The sequence below is a fragment of the Callithrix jacchus genome, chromosome 22 (assembly GCF_049354715.1).
Source record: "Callithrix jacchus isolate 240 chromosome 22, calJac240_pri, whole genome shotgun sequence".
Classification (NCBI taxonomy): Eukaryota; Metazoa; Chordata; class Mammalia; order Primates; family Cebidae; genus Callithrix; species Callithrix jacchus.
Window position 1 is genome coordinate 42137800 of NC_133523.1, and position 17695 is coordinate 42155494.

Sequence of the window (17695 nt, forward strand, 5' to 3'; positions counted from 1 at the left end):
GGGGTTTCCCTTTCTTGATGACCAAGGAGAACCGAACACAGAGCAGCCTGGCGGTGTCCTAGCAACAAGCCTCCGCTTCTTCTTCTGTACCCTGGGGCTCCTGAAACTCACCTGGTAAGAGCTCCAGGAAAGCAGCAGGTGGTGACTTTAGGGAGGATGGGACAAACGGGAGAATCCCCTTAGGCTTCAGTTTCACTAGTTCTCAGCTTCTTTTGCGATAATGCTCACAGAGAGGGAGGGCTTCCTGAGATTAGAGGGAAGTGAGCTCTCAAGACTTCCAGTTACCGTGTTGGCTGTGGGAGGTCAACGGGGTCAGGGCAAGCATCCGGACCGGGGAAAACATGATGCTTCTGCAGAGTTTGTAGTATCGTTGCCCATTATTTAAAATAAGACGGATAATATAGGTAATACATAAAATATTTTAAGTAAAATTGAAGCAGTGTATGAAATTTCTGGAATGCATCCTCCTCCTCTCGGCTGTACCACTACATAGAAACAGGTCTTTAGCCGGGCGCGGTGGCTCAAGCCTGTAACCCCAGCACTTTGGGAGGCCAGGCGGGTGGATCACGAGGTCGGCAGATTGAGACCATCCTGGTCAACATGGTGAAACCCGTCTCTACTAAAAATTACAAAAAATTAGCTGGGTACTGTGGCGCGTGCCTGTAATCCCAGCTACTCAGGAGGCTGAGGCAGGAGAATTGCCTGAACCCAGGAGGCGGAGGTTGCGGTGAGCCGAGATCGCGCCATTGCACTCCAGCCTGGGTAACAAGAGCGAAACTCCGTCTCAAAAAAAAAAAAAAAAGAAACAGGTCTTTATCTCCCTTCATGTCTTAAATATTTTGCATATATTTTAAATAACATTTTCTATATTACTTAAAAATTGTATTTGCTTGGTGTCACGCTGTACAATTTCTTCTGCGATTTAATTTTAACCAATATTGTGAATATTCATCAATGTTTAACCCATGGTTTCAGCAATTCATGGTAACTGCTCTACAGAACTAATGCAATGGTCATATTATTGTTACACCCAAGCGAGTTTACACGGAAGCGCCACGCACTGAGCGTGTTGAGAGTCCACCTTTATGCCGGCGTCCGAGTGTCAGCTAGAGCTCAAACCTCTCGGCCAAGAACAAAGTTTATACCAGTTTAGACCCGGGGGGCGCTTTACAGAAGCCGAAGGAGCAGGTTAAGGGAAGTCGGGGGGGAGGGTTGCCTAACAAAAAGTTCTACTTAAAATTGTTTTTTTATTCAGGATGTGGGGTAGCAGTTACACAGTTAGAGATACAGGATGTACAGGGCCAGTGGGCCCCGTTTCTCAGAAAGTGGGTTACAAAGATGCCAGGTGTCTCAGACCGCAAGCTTTGGGAACAGAATGCCCTACGTAACTCAGGGTGGGCAAACATAGCGAGTTGGCAGGATTGTTTAAAATGTATTCATTATAACCCAGCTCAAGCTGGGGTATTTCACTATAATCAATGCATCCATTCTTTTAGTGATGGACATTTCGTTTGTTGCCACCTTTTTTCCTGATTGCAAACCACAATACGATGGACTTTTTTTTTTTTTTTTGAGATGGAGTCTCGCTCTTTCACCCAGGCTGGAGTGCAGTGGTGCCATCTTGGCTCACCGCAACCTCCGCCCCCTGGGTTCAGGCAATTCTCCTGCCTCAGCCTCCTGAGTAGCTGAGATTACAGGTACCTGCCACCATGCCTGGCTAATTTTTGTATTTTTAGTAGAGACGGGGTTTCATCATGTCAGCCAGGCTGGTCTTGAACTCCTGATCTGCCCACCTCCGCTTCTCAAAGTTCTGGGATTACAGGCATGATCCACCATGCCCAGCCCCGCGAAAAACTTTTTATCTTACAAGTTCCCCTGTGTCGGCCTCTGTCCTAAGTGCCTACCACTGCTGGGCGTGATGCATGGCTCCTGAATGGGTAATACACTCATTTCTTGTTTTTTTTTTTTTTTAAAAAAAACTTTATTGTTTTACTTCCTAGGTAATAAGCACTTTTATCTGTCTTGTGGAGATATGGAAGCTAGCATTTATCTGAAGGTCCTTCTGACTTGTTTCAATGTAATCTTCTTTTCTTTTCTCAGGGTTAATAGAGATACAGTAGAGAAATACATAAATACATCTCTTGATAAATGGGAAGAAGGAGATCTTCAAAAAAGAGTTTCGGGTGTGGGAGATGGCTTCAGAAATGGTGAGTGACTGTGTGCTCTGTGAGGGCTCTTGTTGCCTCATTCTTCTGCATCTCATGATTTTTCATGCGCTACAGGGCACCACGGATATTTTCTGGAGGAAAAGGATCTGCTTACATTTCTTTTTTATCTTATTTTAACTTTTGGGCTACATGTGCAGGACATGCAGATTTGTTACATAGTATATGTGTGCCACAGTGGTTTGCTGCACCTACCAACCCATCGTCATCTAAGTATTAAGCTCTGCAAGCATTAGCTATTCATCCTGATGCTCTTCCTTCCTCACTCCTCCCACGGGCCCTGGGGTGTTTTGTTCCCCCCCCCCCGTGTCAATGTGTTCTCACTGTTCAGCTCCCACTTATGAGTACATGCAGTATTTGGTTTTCTGTTCTTGTGTTAGTTTGCTGAGGATAATGGCTTCCAGCTTCATCCATGTCCCTGAAAAGGACATGATCTCCTTTTTATGACTGCTTAGTATTCCATGATGTATGTGTGCCACATTTTTTAATCCAGTCTATCATTGGTGGGCATTTGGGTTGATTCTGTATCTTTGCTATTTTGAATAGTGCTACAGTAAACATATGTGTGCATGTATCTTTATAATAGAATGATTTATATTCCTTTGGGTATATACCCAGTGATGGGATTGCTGGGTCAAATAGTATTTCTGGTTCTAGTTCCTTGAGGAATTGCCACACTGTTTTCCACAATAGTTCAACTAATTTACATTTCCACCAATAATGAAAAGGGTTTCTATTTATCCACAGCCTCATCAGCATTTATTGTGTCTTGACTTTTTAATAATTGCCATTCTGACTGGCATGAGATGATACCTCATTGTTTTGATTTGCATTTCTCTAATGACCGGTCATGTTGAGCATTTTTCATATGTTTGTTGGCTGCATAAACATCTTCCTTCAAGAAGTGCCTATTCATGTCCTTTGCCCACTTTTTAATGGGTTTGTTTTCTTCTTGTAAATCTATTTAAGTTCCTTGTAGATTCTGGATATTAAACCGTTTCCAGATGGGTGGGTTGCAAACATTTTCTCTCACTCTGCAGGTTAAGGCTCTGCTTATGTTTAATTCATTCATTCATTCACTCATTCATCTCTGCATGACTGAAGGAGAAAACCCCCATGGGAACCCAGGTATACTTTTTAGACCTCCTCTCTCCATGCCTGACTCTGACCACGGTGACTTCATACCTGAGCAAAAATGAGTCTTCTTCCAGCTCTCTCCCTGGTGCGTGTGTCACGTGGCTTTGACTATGCTCCTGACAATCCCATAGCATGGCTCCCAGATTGGAGCAGAACTGTACAGCATGACTCACTAAACTGTCCCCCGTCTGTGTTTTAACAGCTCCTCAATAGCATGAGGCTCACACATCTCAATTGTGCCAAATCAATGCACTATTTTGCAGTCTTGGAACTCAGAATAAATGAATGTATCCAAAGATTTCTATGTACACGATTCAGAATCTGCTGTAGATTGAAGGTTTGTGTCCCTCCAATATTCATTGTTATAACCCTAACTCTCAATAAAATGGTATTAGTAGGTGGGGCCTTTGAGAGGTGATTAAGTTATGAAGGCAGATCCCTCACTAATGACCTTAATCCCATTATAAAAGAGACCCTGGGCCGGGTGCAGTGGCTCATACCTGTAATCCCAGCACTTTGGGAGGCCGAGGCAGGTGGATCACGAGGTCAAGAGATCAAGACCATCCTGGTCAACATGGTGAAACCCCGTCTCTACTAAAAATACAAAAATTAGCTGGGCATGGTGGCGCGTGCCTGTAATCCCAGCTACTCCGGAGGCTGAGGCAGGAGAATTGCCTGAATCCAGGAGGCGGAGGTTGCGGTGAGCCGAGATCACGCCATTGCACTCCAGCCTGGGTAACAAGAGTGAAACTCTGTCTCAAAAAAAAAAAAAAAAGAGAGACCCTGGAGAACTCCTTTCCCATTCTGCCACACGAGGACACAGAAAGACCGTTGCCTATGAGTTTGGAAGCAGGTCCTCACCAGCTGCCAAATCTGCAAGGGTCTTGGTCTTGCACTTTCTAATCTCTAAAGTGGTGAGATGTAAATTTATACTGTTCATAACCCATCCAGTCTATGCTTTTTTTTTTTTAATTAAAATAGTAGCTGGACCTGACTAGAGCCTATGGCATGCACAAAAGACCATAGACTAGGGAATGCTGAAGGCAACTGTGATGAGTCATTTTCTGGAACTCAGTATATATTAGGTCTTGTACTAAGTAATTTTAGCCTTCGAGAATTAATCACCACAAGGATTTGTGATGATGACATTGCATCCTTATTCTACAAGTTAGAAAACTGATATTCAGAGAGGTTAAGTAAGGTTTTGTCCTTTTTTTTGAGACAGAGTTTCCCTCTTGTTGTCCAGGCTGGAATGCAATGGTGCAATCTCAGCTCACTGCAACCTCCACCTCCCAGGTTCAAGCAATTCCCCTGCCTCAGCCTCCATCGTAGCTGGGATTACAGGCATGCACCACCATGCCTGGCTAGTTTTTTATTCTTAGTAGAGATGGGGTTTCTCCATGTTGGTCAGGCTGGTCTCAAACTCCTGACCTCAGGTGATCTTCTCGTTTTGGCCTCCCAAAGTGCTGGGATTACAGGCGTGAGCCACTGCGCCTGGCCGAGGATAAGTTTTTTGATACGTCTTTTTTTTTTTTTTTTTTTTTTAAAGATGGGGTTTCACCATGTTGGTCAGGCTGGTCTTGAACTCCAGACCTCAGGTGATCCGCCCGCCTTGGGCTCCAAAGTGCTTGGATTACAGGCATGAGCCATCACGCTCGGCCTTTTTGATATGTCTTTAGTGATTAAGAAATGTCCACAAATGCTTTTAAATGCACATTTCCCTCGTCTGCATTGTTCATAATTCACTCACATGAAATAAGAGATTCTGCTTTGCTTTGCTTTGTTTTGTTTTTTTTGTTTGTTTGTTTGTTTGTTTTTAAGACAGAGGTTTGCTCTTGTTGCCCAGGCTGGAATGCAACGGACCAATCTCAGCTCACTGCAACCTCCACCTCCCAGGTTGAAGCGATTCTCCTGCCTCAGCCTCCGCAGTAGCTGGGATTACAGGCAAATGCCACCATGCCTGGCTAATTTTTTGTTTTTTCAGTAGAGACGGGGTTTCTCCATGTTGGTCAGGCTGGTCTCAAACTCCCGACCTCAGGTGCTATGCCCACCTCAGCCTCCAAAATTGTTGGGATTATAGGCATGAGCCATCACACCCAGCTCAAGATTCTGCTTTTGAAGAAGTTCAGTCCATCCAGTGTTGTGCATTTTGACTCAATTAAGTTAACATTCCCTCCTTTTAAGGATCAGCGATGGATGGAAGAGTAGGGCCCTTCTTATGCTTCTACACTTAAAAGAATGTTGTCTTGTTTCAGAAGCCTGGAGTGAATGTCACCAAGTGTGATGGACTGTTGTGCCATCAGGGATTGAAAATCAAAGGAGGCATGCCTGCTAAGATCACTGTCTCCTGAGTGGAGACAGAGATGCAGTTAATTCAACACAAGTGTGGCGGAATGGGCTTTTATGATAGGATGGGCCTCAGAGACGGCGTCTCTAAAGATGGACGCAAGATCAGGGGCTGCTTCACACTACATCACAGTGAAGAGACTGTCTGACCATCAGGCTCCTCCCACGTACTTAACATTCTAACTCCATTTGTGTTTTCCCAGGCTGTGTGGATGCAGATACAGACAGAAGAAGTATTTTTTGTCGCCCCGTGGCAGAGTGACTCAGCAGAATGAAAAAGATGTGACAATAGCAGCTTTCTTTCCTCCTCAGATCATATTCCATGAGTAAGAGACATATATTCTTTGGTGAAAAATGGAAGATTTTGAATCTTGTTTCTCTCTCTTGTATAAATTCATATGAAGCAGAGATATTTTGGCTAATTGCATAAAATCAGGATATTATTTTCTTTTTCTTTTTTGTTATAATTTTAAATTTCTTTTTTTTTCTTTTCTTTTTCTTGTTTTTTTTTTTTTTTTTTTTTTTTTGGAGATGGAGTCTTGCTCTGTCACCCAGGCTGAAGTGCAAAAGTGGCATGATTTTGTCTCACTACAACTTCCACTTCCCAAGTTCAAGCGATTCTTACACCCCAGCCTCCTGAGTAGCTGGGACCACAGGCATGTGCCACCACACCCAGCTAATTTTTGTATTTTTAGTAGAGACGGGGTTTCACCATGTTGGCCAGGCTGGTCTTGAACTCCTGACCTCAGGTGGTCTGCCCACCTTGGCCTCCCAAAGTGCTGGTATCACAGGCACAAGCCACCACTCCTGGCCAATGCTTTTTAGTAAGACTAGGTCACTGTCAAAAACAGGACATTGATATTGATACATTGCTGTTAGCTCAGGTATAGATTGTATTTCCGGGTGGCATTTGACAGGTTGAAAGTACTGCTAATGAACACAGGAATTCCTCACTCTTGCTGAGTCCATCCATCCGTTTTCCAGGGGATATTTCAAGGGCAGCACTACACACAGGAGACCATGGATGGTAGGGCTCAAAGAACCACTTTGGTTGGTTAAATCAATGCCAGACACCCCAAAGCAGGACTTTTTGGCCAACCGGACAGTAGCAGATGACTAGTCAGTGCTGTCCAGTAGAGAGCTCTTACCAGGATGAAAATGCTCCCTACCTTTGCTGTCCAATATGGAAGCCACTGGCCACAGGTGGCGTCTGAACACTTATGTGCTAGTAGTTCAAATGAGAAACTGGTTTTCACATTTAATTAGCTAATTAAAATTAAAATTTATGTTTTTCTGGCTGGAACCATGGAGGGTGTCGCAGAGAAGAAGGTTCCTGCTGTGCCAGAAAGCCTTAGGAAAAAGGAAAGGAGTCTCCCGCTGTACCAGTCTAGATGCACCCGATCTCTTCTGATCGCGGAAGCCAAGCAGGATCGGGGCCTGGTAGAAAAAGCAAAGGAATATTGCAGAGCTGAAGGTCAAGTGCCGGAGAAAGAAGTTTGCCCAAAAGATACTTAGAAAGGCAGGGAGGAAGCTTATCTAAGAAAAAGTGAAACACTGTCACAAGGAATATAGGCAGATGGACGGAACTGAAATTCAAATGGCGAGGATGCCAGGAAAAGCTGGCAACTTTCGGGTACCTGCAGAACCCAGACTGGCCTTTGTCATCAGGACCAGAGGGGTCAATGGTGTGAGTCCAAAGGTCCAAAAGGTGTTGCAGCTTCTTCTCCTTCGTCAAATCTCTGATGGGACCTTTGTGAACCTCAACAAGGCTTCAGTTAACATGCTGAGGATTGCAGAGCCATATATTACATGGGGGGACCCAAATCTGAAGTCAGTAAATGAACTAATCTACAAGCGTGGTTATGGCAAATCCAAGAAGAAGCAAATTGCTTTGGCGGATAACACTCATTGTTTGACCTCTTGGTACAGGTGGCATCCTGTGTGTGGAGGATTAGATTCCTGAGATATATACTGCTGGAAAATGCTTTGAAGAAACAACTTCCTGCGGCCCTTTAAACTATCCTCTCCATGAGGTGGAGTGAAGAAAAAGACCGCCCGTTTCGTAGACGGTGGAGATGCTGGCAACAGAGGGGACCAGATCAATAGGCTTCTTAGAAGAGTGAACTAAGACACTAAGGTGTCTGTCATGATTATTATTTATAGATTTATTTTTTTTGAGATGGAGTCTCGCTCTTTCGCCCAGGCTGGAGTGCAATGGTGTGATCTTGGCTTACTGCAACCTCCGCCTCCCGCGTTGAAGCGATTCTCCTGCCTCAGTCTCCCAAGTAGCTGGGACTACAGGCGCGTACCACCACGCCCGGCTAATTTTTTTGTAATTTTAGTAAAGATGGGGTTTTACCATGTTAGCCAGGCTGACCTCTCGATCTCCTGACCTCATGATCCGCCCGCCTGAGTTTCCCAAAGTGCTGGGATTACAGGCTTGAGCCACCGTGCCTGGCCCTATATTTTTAATCCTGTCAGTTAATAAACAGTACCTGCTCCCAAACTGAAAATAAAATTAAACAGGCATATGTGGCTAGTGGCTGTCATACTGGCCAGGGACAATCTTGGCTCAATGGACACTCCCTTCTAACCCCAATCTTGATTTCCATGACCCGAAGGAGACCAGAGCCCAGCCTTGAGAAGGAAGAAGAGGAAAGGATCTAGCATGGGGCTTTCATGTTCCATATCTGAATAAGGATCTTTGATGGAAGAAGGAAATAAATACAATATGTATCATTTCCTTCCCTCTGAGCCTGGTTGTCTTTACCCAGACTCTCCTCACCATGTGGAAGCAGAGGGCAAAAGAGGACCACCATTGTTCCACGGGTTGTTCTCACACATGCCCAGTCTCACTAATATCCTGGGCTTTAAGTCAGTCATTCTAGGGTTCCGTTCTCTTTGGCGCAAATGATGGGTGAACGTGGAGTACAAACCAGGAATCTCATTTTTTCCCTACATTTTTCAGTCAGGTTGACCTGTTATGCAACTACACCTTGTGGCAAACAGTACGTGTTGAGAATTGACCGAGGTCTGCTTCCTGGGTGTAAAAACCAGTATTTAGCAAGGGACAGAAAGACAGTTAAATTGAATATAATGAGAGGTGAGATGGCGCCATGGGAGCCTGAGAAAAGACTTTCCTAAAGACAAAATATGGGGTCTACGGCTATTAACATAAAATCTTCCTGCAGAGCCTACCCTATATTTGTAGTGCAAATCCCATTCTGTTTCTTTAGAGAATCTGAGAGAATATGCTATCCAACCATGGAAATGACGTGCGACACACAAAATATCCTAAGACGCAAGGATCAGATGGAGGCAGAGGAGTCACTGTCCGGCATTCCTCCTGAGCATCAACTGCATCAACCCTTTGAGGATGAGGATTTCAGGTAAGGGAAACTATTTCTGAGAAAAGCTGACAGCATTGGTCGCTATATCTCAATATCACAGAGAAACATGAGAATCAGGAGGAATTTAGGTGATTTTCATTGGAATCAGAGGAAATAATATATCACAGGTTTATATTCAGTCTCATCAACTTGAGTATCTTAATGATGAAGGATTTTTTGTAGATCAATTATACTCGATAAAGCTGTTCAAAAGAATTTAATATAATATCCCATACTAGGAAAATCAAGGAAGATTAAGATGTAATCATCTCATTGACACAGAATAAAAACACTGGACTACATACATTTTATAATTAAAATTTTAAAAATTGCTAGTAATTGAATAGAACATCCAGCACCTAAAAAAGAAGATGCACAGAAAACCTGCAGTAAACATTATACTCAGTGGGAAGCAAGACTGTCTTCCCCCTAAAAATGGGAACAAGACACACAGGTTCATTTTTTTTCCTTTCTATTAAACATTGTCCTGCAGAATTTTGCTACAGAAAACAATCATGCAAGAAAAAAAGGAAGAAAAGGACCCAAGGTCACAAAGAAGAAAAATAATTGTCTTTAAAAGTCCAAGAAATCCTCCCACATTAAAAAAAAAAAAAAAAAACCCTGAGCAATTTCCTAAAAACCCACTCAAAGTAAGGAATAAACTGAGCAATGTTACAGACTATGAATCAAAATGCACATATTAATGGGATTTCTGAACACTAGTTATGGACATTCTGAAAAAATCATTGAGGAAACAATGCAATCAGCATTAAACCACAAAGAAGGAAAACATAGGAATGAAAAATATTTTAAAGTCCTCTGATTTTAAGCTGAAGAAAACAAACTATAATAAAAAGGTAAAAACACAATTTTGAAAATGATGTAGTAGACATTTTGTCATTGCCAAAAGTATACACAAATGGTGAATAAGTATTTAAAAATATGTTTCGCATAAGTCATTAGAGGGAAGAAGCTTATGTTCATTCATTATGAATGTGTATAATGAATGAACGTAATGAGCTTATGATTATTCATTGAATGAATAATCACTTATAAAAGTGAATGTTATTCATTAGAATGAATGAGCATTATTGCCACACAATTCCAGAAATTTTTGAATCAAACCTTAAGCAATGACATTTTCTTCCATGGGGTGTGTAGAGAACCTATGCACAAAAAGGCAAGGAACAATGCAATCAAAGACCAGTGCGCTATTTTGGCTGAGCTATTACTCAATGCCTAACACCAACCTAATTCTCTAGGAACTGGCTAATGATGAGTCTGAAGGCTGCAGTGGGGTCCTGAGGTTTAACACCCGGGAGGGGAGGATGCCTCTATTTGTAGCATATGCCAGTTTCCAAGGGGTGAATATCTCCATCATGGCAGATTTCAAACTACCAACCTGAAGTCCCTGGTGAGGGCGTTGGAAGGACACCTACAGCAGTCCGTCATCACATTTTCATCACACAGATACAGTAGACATAAATAACCTCAAGGGCATAGACTGCTAGAAAGTCTAGAAAAATGTAGTGTAGAAAATACTAGAAATTGGGGGCCGGGCGCGGTGGCTCACGCCTGTAATCCCAGCACTTTGGGAGGCCGAGGCGGGTGGATCACGAGGTCAAGAGATCGAGACCATCGTGGTCAACATGGTGAAACCCCGTCTCTACTAAAAATAGAAAAAATTAGCTGGGCATGGTGGCGCGTGCCTGTAATCCCAGCTACTCAGGAGGCTGAGGCAGGAGAATTGCCTGAACCCAGGAGGCAGAGGTTGAGGTGAGCCAAGATCGCACCATTGCACTCCAGCCTGGGCAACAAGAGCGAAACTCCATCTCAAAAAAACAAACAAAAAAAAAACTAGAAATTGGTATGTTTTAAGAATGTATTCCTGTTAATAGGATTTATTTAAATGTTAGTTTGTGAGATCGAACCAAGATGGCCGACCACTAACAGCTCGGGATTGTAGCTCCCAGTGAAAGCTCAGAGAACAAGACGACGCCACATCTTTAGACGAATTTTCGTCACTCACCGATTAGCCGATTCCCAGTGGAGGAGCCCCACGGTTTGCCAGCGTGACTCTTGTGGCCGCCGCAGCGGTTTTGCCGGCATCTCGGCGCAGCAGCTCTTCATGCAGAGCCAACGGGACTGCTTCCTCTACTGACCGGAGTTTGGAGCTCCGGGAAGTCAGAGCCACTTGTTGCGGACTCAAGAGTGAAGCCAGACCAGAGATTCCCTGGCAGAAGAGCACCATCAGTCTTACTGCTGCTATTTAGGCCGCCACAGTGGGTGGCTCGGATCCCAGCACTGGGAATCAATAAGTCGGACGTCGACTCAGAAACCTAATTAGACAGGCGGTTCATCTACAATGAAGGGAAAAAAACAGCCTAAGAAGGCCGAGCATACCCAAAATCAGAACCCATCAGCAACGGAACAAGCCCTGATGGAAAAGGACTCATCAGCAACGGAACAAGCCCTGATGGAAAAGGACTCATCAGCAACTGAACAAGCCCTGATGGAAAAGGACTCATCAGCAACGGAACAAGCCCTGATGGAAAAGGACTCATCAGTAATGGAACAAGCCCTGATGGAAAAGGACTGTGTTCCATTATGTGAAGTAGGCTTTAAAAGGTGGATGATAAGAAACTTCTGGGAGTTAAAGGAACTTGTTCTAACCCAATGTAAAGAAACTAAGAACTTGGAAAAAAGGTTCGATGAAATGTTGAAAAGAATAGACAATATAGAGAGGAATACAAATGAACTTATGGAGTTGAAAAATACAACACGAGAACTTAGTGAAATATGTACAAGCTTAAACAGCCGAATGGATCAAGCAGAAGAAAGGGTATCAGAGGTCGAAGACCAACTTAATGAAACAAAACGACAAGACAAGAATAGAGAAAAAAGGATAAAAAGGAATGAGCAAAGTCTCCAAGCAATATGGGACTATGTGAAAAGACCTAATATACGCTTGATTGGTGTACCTGAATGTGACGGAGAGAATGAATTCAAGCTGGAAAATACTCTCCAGGACATTATCCAGGACACTATTTTCCTAATTTAGCAAAGCAGGACACTATTCAACCCCAGGCAATACGGAGAACACCACAAAGATATTCCTCAAGAAGACCAACCCCAAGGCACATAATCATTAGATTCACCAAGATCGAAACGAAGGAGAAAATATTAAGGGCAGCCAGAGAGAAAGATCAAGTTACCCATAAAGGTAAGCCTATTAGGCTTACAGCAGATCTCTCAACGGAAACCCTACAAGCTAGAAGAGAGTGGGGGCCAATATTCAATATACTTAATCAACAGAACTTTCAGCCCAGAATTTCATATCCTGCCAATTTAAGCTTTACATTTGAAGGAAAAATAAAATCTTTTAGGAACAAGCAAGTACTCAAAGATTTTATTACCACCAGGCCTGCTTTACAAGAACTTCTAAAAGAAGCATTATACACAGAAAGGAACAACCAGTATGACCCTTTCTAAAAATACACCAAAAAGTAAACAGCATTAACATAAAGAAGAATTTTTATCAACTAAAGGACAAAATAGCCAGTTAATATCAAATGGCAGCAACCCTAAATTTAAATCGACCAAATCTCCCAATCAAAAGATACAGACAAAATCTAACGGTATATCCAAAGATATACATAGACTCAAAATAAAGGGTTGGAAAAAAAAAAAACGTACCAACCAAATGGAGAGCAAAAATAAATAAATAAAAAGCAGGAGTTGCAATTTTCACATTTGACAAAACAGATTTCAAAGCTACAAGGATACAAGGGTAAAAGGATTAATGTAATAATAAGAGATCTTAACACCCAGATACATAAGACCCATAATGAGATTTAGATTCAACGAGACAGAAAATTGATAACGATATCCGGGACTGGAACTAAGATCCAGAACAAATAAACTCAATAGAGCTCTCCATTTTAAACACACAAAATATACATTATCCACAAAATCTAACGATATATCTAAAGATATACAAAGACTCAAAACAAGGGGATGGAAAAAAACTCACCAACCAAATGGAGAGCAAAAATAAATAAATAAAAAGCAGGAGTTGCAATTCTCACACTTAATAAAATAGATTTCAAAGCTACAAGGATGCAAGGGTAAAAGGATTAATGTAACAATAAGAGATCTTAACACCCAGATACATAAGACACATAATGAGATTTAGATTCAACGAGACAACAAATTGATAACGATATCCAGGACTTGAACTCAGAGCCAGAACAAATAAACACAATAGAGGTCTCCATTTTAAACACATAAAATATGCATTAACCACTTTAGACACTCAAAATATGGATCGGCCATTATTGAAACCCATTTTAGGAATGAAGTAATATTCCTTTTTCCCTCTTTTTCTTTTTTTCCCCTTCTTTTTCTCTTTTTCCCTCTAAAAAAAAATAATAAATAAATAAAAACACACACACAAAAATTAGCCAGGTGTGGTGGTGCATGCCTGTAATCCCAGCTACTCAGGAGGCTGAAGAAAATAAAATAAAATAAATGTTAGTTTGTATCATTTAATTTAGACTAAGGGTTGTGTTGAACAACCAGCTTGCAAGATCCCTGACAATGGAACCGTTGGTTCTCATGATCTGGGAATGAGCAGTTCAGCGCTGGCTCCTCCCACCTTCTAAGCCCTCCTCAGCAGGCAGACTGCCATGCACATGCACCAGGAGAGAGAATATACAATAGCAGGTTTACTCTTGCTGCTTTGCATGTGGCTATCCGAATCCATGGTGAAATGTGCAGCTGCAGATGGCAACCAGCCTTAGGATGTCAGACCAAGGGTCTCTCCATGCTTGGCTTGCCCACAGAACCCTTCTGAGAAAAGCGATATGGAGCCTTTCTCTTCATCCCGCTTCTCCAGGTACCTGTTCTTTTTAAACCTAATCTACGTGTGGATTTCTCTGCTGGTCTCTTTCACGTTGAAATAAACAGACATAGCAAAGAATAGATCGAAGGACCAGGGAACCTAAGGAAATGTCAGCAGAAAAGCTAACCATGTTTCATGATCCCACAGCAGCATCTGTTATGCCATAACTGTCATTGCCACAGAAATAAACATTGTTTTTATTTGCTATTTCATCATCTACCCTCTTAGGGACTGGGAGTCTCGCCCTCTGACTCCCCTAGTCTTGATTTTTTTCCACATTCAAACACCCCAAAGCAGAGAATTTAATGGAGTTGGTTGCCTTCCTCCAAGGTATCACCTGATTTTGGGCAGATTTCTCTCCCCAGGGGCCTGAGGAACCATTGGCTCACCCTGTAGACCATGGAGTCCATGTTGGCTGATGTTGGAATCACCCGTGAGGCTTTGAAAGCACCCATGCTTGGGTCCTACCTCCAGACTTCTGATTCAATTGGTGTGGGCTGTGACCTGGGTAATGGGTGGTTTTCAAAGCTTCCCAGGTGTGGCCAAGGTTGGAATTACCTTAGCATATAAATGCACGCATTTCACGTGTCGGTCAATTACTGCTTCAGTCTTTGATTCCAACATCATATGATACCAATTGGAGCAATTTAAGCCAGAGAAGCTGGCTGTGTCCACGTTGAACACCGGCATAAAATAAAGAGAAGAGGGAGAGATATCAAGACACATTGGGCTCTAGGGAGAACATTAGCTCCACTATTCATAAATCTGGATAAAAATATCTTTATTCTAAAGTCTTAGAATATATATATAAAATATATATTTAATAAATATATATTAAATTTAATACACATAGAATATATATTAAATTTAATATATAGAATATGTATTAAATTTAATATATATTCTATATATATTAAATATATTCTATATATTTATATTAAATATACTATATATAATACATTTAAAATATATATTAATATATAACATATTTATAACATATATTTCATATATAATATATATTTATAACATGTATTTAATATATTATATATTTAATATATATTATATATTTTATATATAACATATATTTAATACATATATATGTAAAAATATCTTTATTCAAATGTCTTCTGTTTTTTGATAGTCTAGATCCGTCCTAAGAGAAATTTCTGTGATGACGGAAGTGTTTCATTCCCTGCTACACAGTGTTACAGCCATGAGCCACGTGCAGGTGTGGAGCACTTGAAATATGGACAGTCTAACTGAGAAACTAAAGTTGACCTACGTTTAATTCATACAAATGTAAACAGCACATCTGGGTGGTGGGCACTCTACTGGGCACTGCAGCTCTAGGTTTTAATAACATTGTCTTCATTTTCATCAACTAATTCTTGATTTTTTAAATATTTTTGTAACATGGGAATCTCAACCTCCAGCGTATCAGAAGATCGGGAATATTCAGAGGAAGAAGATTCAGGTAATGGCTAACAGGGAGAGAAGTGAAGGGCGTTTGGATTGGTGGAAACGTTCTGTGGTTTTGCCTGGGGTCTTTTGCACAGTGAAGACCAGGAGTGCTTTTCCTTGCCTTGGCCACGGTGTACCACGCAGTTTAAATGGGGACATTTAAGCCTCCCACCGCTGGGGCACGGAAATGCTCAGGGGAACCAGGGGCTGGTCCTGGCGGCTGGGGACAGTCGCAGGGGCTAGGAAGAATGCTCGCCCATTCACCTCCTCAGCTCTGGAGCTTGATCCTTTTCTGACCTGGGCTTTCCTCACCAGCAGAAGGTGTCACCTGCTATTTGGGACCAGCGGACATTTAGATGCACTGACTCCAGTCCTCAGCAAATGGTGCCTACCACCAAAACTGTCCAGCCTGGCTTCCCAGAAAACCCTATGGAAATTGGGTTTTACTCATGACAAAGAACGTTCTTGTGTCTTTCCTTGTCTGGATTCAAAGTAGCAAAACTCCATATTCTAGTCACTGTCTGTTCTCATTCGATATTGGTAGTCCCAGCAGCACCTGTGTAATTCAGCCCCCAGGAGTCCTTCCGGCCATGCCTCTTCCAACTCCTTACCTCTTACATGGCTCGTATTTTCTTTCCAGGAGTTGGACACTCAGAAGAGCATCAGACACTTTCCTCTCGTGCTGCTAAACTCCATTTTGATGTCAGACAAGATTATAAAAATCCTCAGTTTCTGAGGCCGGCAGGAAATGTGGATGTTGAGTTGACTGACGAGAATGCAAACATATACAGGTAAGAATGGACGACGCTGATGATTTGAAAACAGTTCTGATATAAAGGAAGTGTGTAGGCTCCGTTCTTTATGAAAGCCGAAATTTCATCAATAATATGTTTATTTCATGCACTGTGAAATCGGCATTTTAATTTCGACATATATAGAGTGCAGAGAAATTGGGGCCCAGAGAGGTTAGTGAACTCGCTAGCATTTTCTAATGGAGTGAAAGTCCCGGATGGGTCCTGAACCTTGCTCACTTCAAATACCACCTCTCTCTGCACATAGCTGCTTAAATCCAAGTCCTGGGGTTCTCCCATCATGACATCACTCTGGCTCCTTTCAGCATTCGGTTCCCTGCTGCTGGCTGGTATCTGTGGTCGGCCACAGGCCTCGGTTTCGTGGTAAGGGCTGCAGCCACAGTGAGAATTGCATTTGGTTCCTGGAGTCAGCACCTGGCCCTGGACCTGCAGCACCATGAACAGTGGCTGGTGGCCGGCCCCTTGTTTGACATCACTGCAGAGCCAGAGGAGGCTGTCTACGAAATCCACCTCCCCCACTTCATCTCCCTCCAAGGTACTGCGGGGTGAGCGGAGGCTGTGGGGGCTGCAGGGGTGCATCCTGTCTCACTGCTGTTGTGGTTCTCCTGCAGCAGGTGAGGTGGACATCTCCTGGTTCCTTGTTGCCCATTTTAAAGATGAAGGGATGGTCCTGGAGCATCCAGCCCGGGTGGAGCCTTTTTATGCCGTCCTAGAAAACCCCAGCTTCTCTCTGATGGGCATCCTGCTGCGGATCGCCAGTGGGACCCGCCTCTCCATCCCCATCACCTCCAACACATTGATGTATTATCACTCCCATCCCGAAGATATTAAGTTCCACTTGTACCTTGTCCCCAGCAATGCCTTGATAACGAAGGTAAGCCGAGTGATTTAGGAGACCAGAGAAGATGAGAATTATATTTCCAGCTTATCCCCTTGGCCCCTCCAGTTCCTTGTGAAACAGAAAGGACAAGGCACAGTTTTCATGGAGAGAAGCATAGATGACTCTCCCTGAGGTTCACCTGTAGGTGCAGAACATTGAGCCACATGCAATAATCCCCGCAGAAATTCAGGACTGCTGAGAAGGGAGCTTTCTTTTCTGGCTCTCAAAGAGGAGATGTTGTGGAATGGGCAGAAGAAATAATATACAGAAATTCTCTCACCAAATTTTATTTATTTTATTTTATTCTATTTCTGAGAGAGGTTCTCACTCTGTCACCTAGGCTGGAATGCAGTGGCACAATCTCAGCTCACTGCAACCTCCACCTCCTGGGTTCAAGCAATTCTCCTGCCTCAGCCTCCCTAGTAGCTGGGATTACAGGTGCCTGCCAGGAAGCCCAGCTAATTTTTTGTATTTTTAGTAGAGACAGGTTTTGCTAGGTTGGCAAAGCTGGTCTTGAACTCCTGACCTCAAGTGATCCTCCT

The 17695-nt window shown here is 42.7% G+C and overlaps 1 protein-coding gene across 3 annotated transcripts in view; it reads left to right on the forward strand.

Moving 5' to 3' along the window:
* Positions 1 to 17695, forward strand: part of CARD8 (caspase recruitment domain family member 8) — a 27464-nt gene continuing 9769 nt past the window's right edge. For 2 of the 3 annotated variants that reach the window (XM_008988319.6, XM_078359340.1), the window contains exons 1-8: positions 1 to 114; positions 2101 to 2207; positions 5912 to 6034; positions 8945 to 9097; positions 15434 to 15474; positions 16102 to 16252; positions 16579 to 16808; positions 16885 to 17147. In XM_008988319.6, coding sequence (XP_008986567.4) covers positions 2149 to 2207; positions 5912 to 6034; positions 8945 to 9097; positions 15434 to 15474; positions 16102 to 16252; positions 16579 to 16808; positions 16885 to 17147 — 1020 coding nt within the window. In that variant the 5' untranslated portion in view covers positions 1 to 114; positions 2101 to 2148. The remainder of the gene's footprint in view (positions 115 to 2100; positions 2208 to 5911; positions 6035 to 8944; positions 9098 to 15433; positions 15475 to 16101; positions 16253 to 16578; positions 16809 to 16884; positions 17148 to 17695) is intronic. The other variant, XM_008988322.6, reaches the window with a different exon arrangement.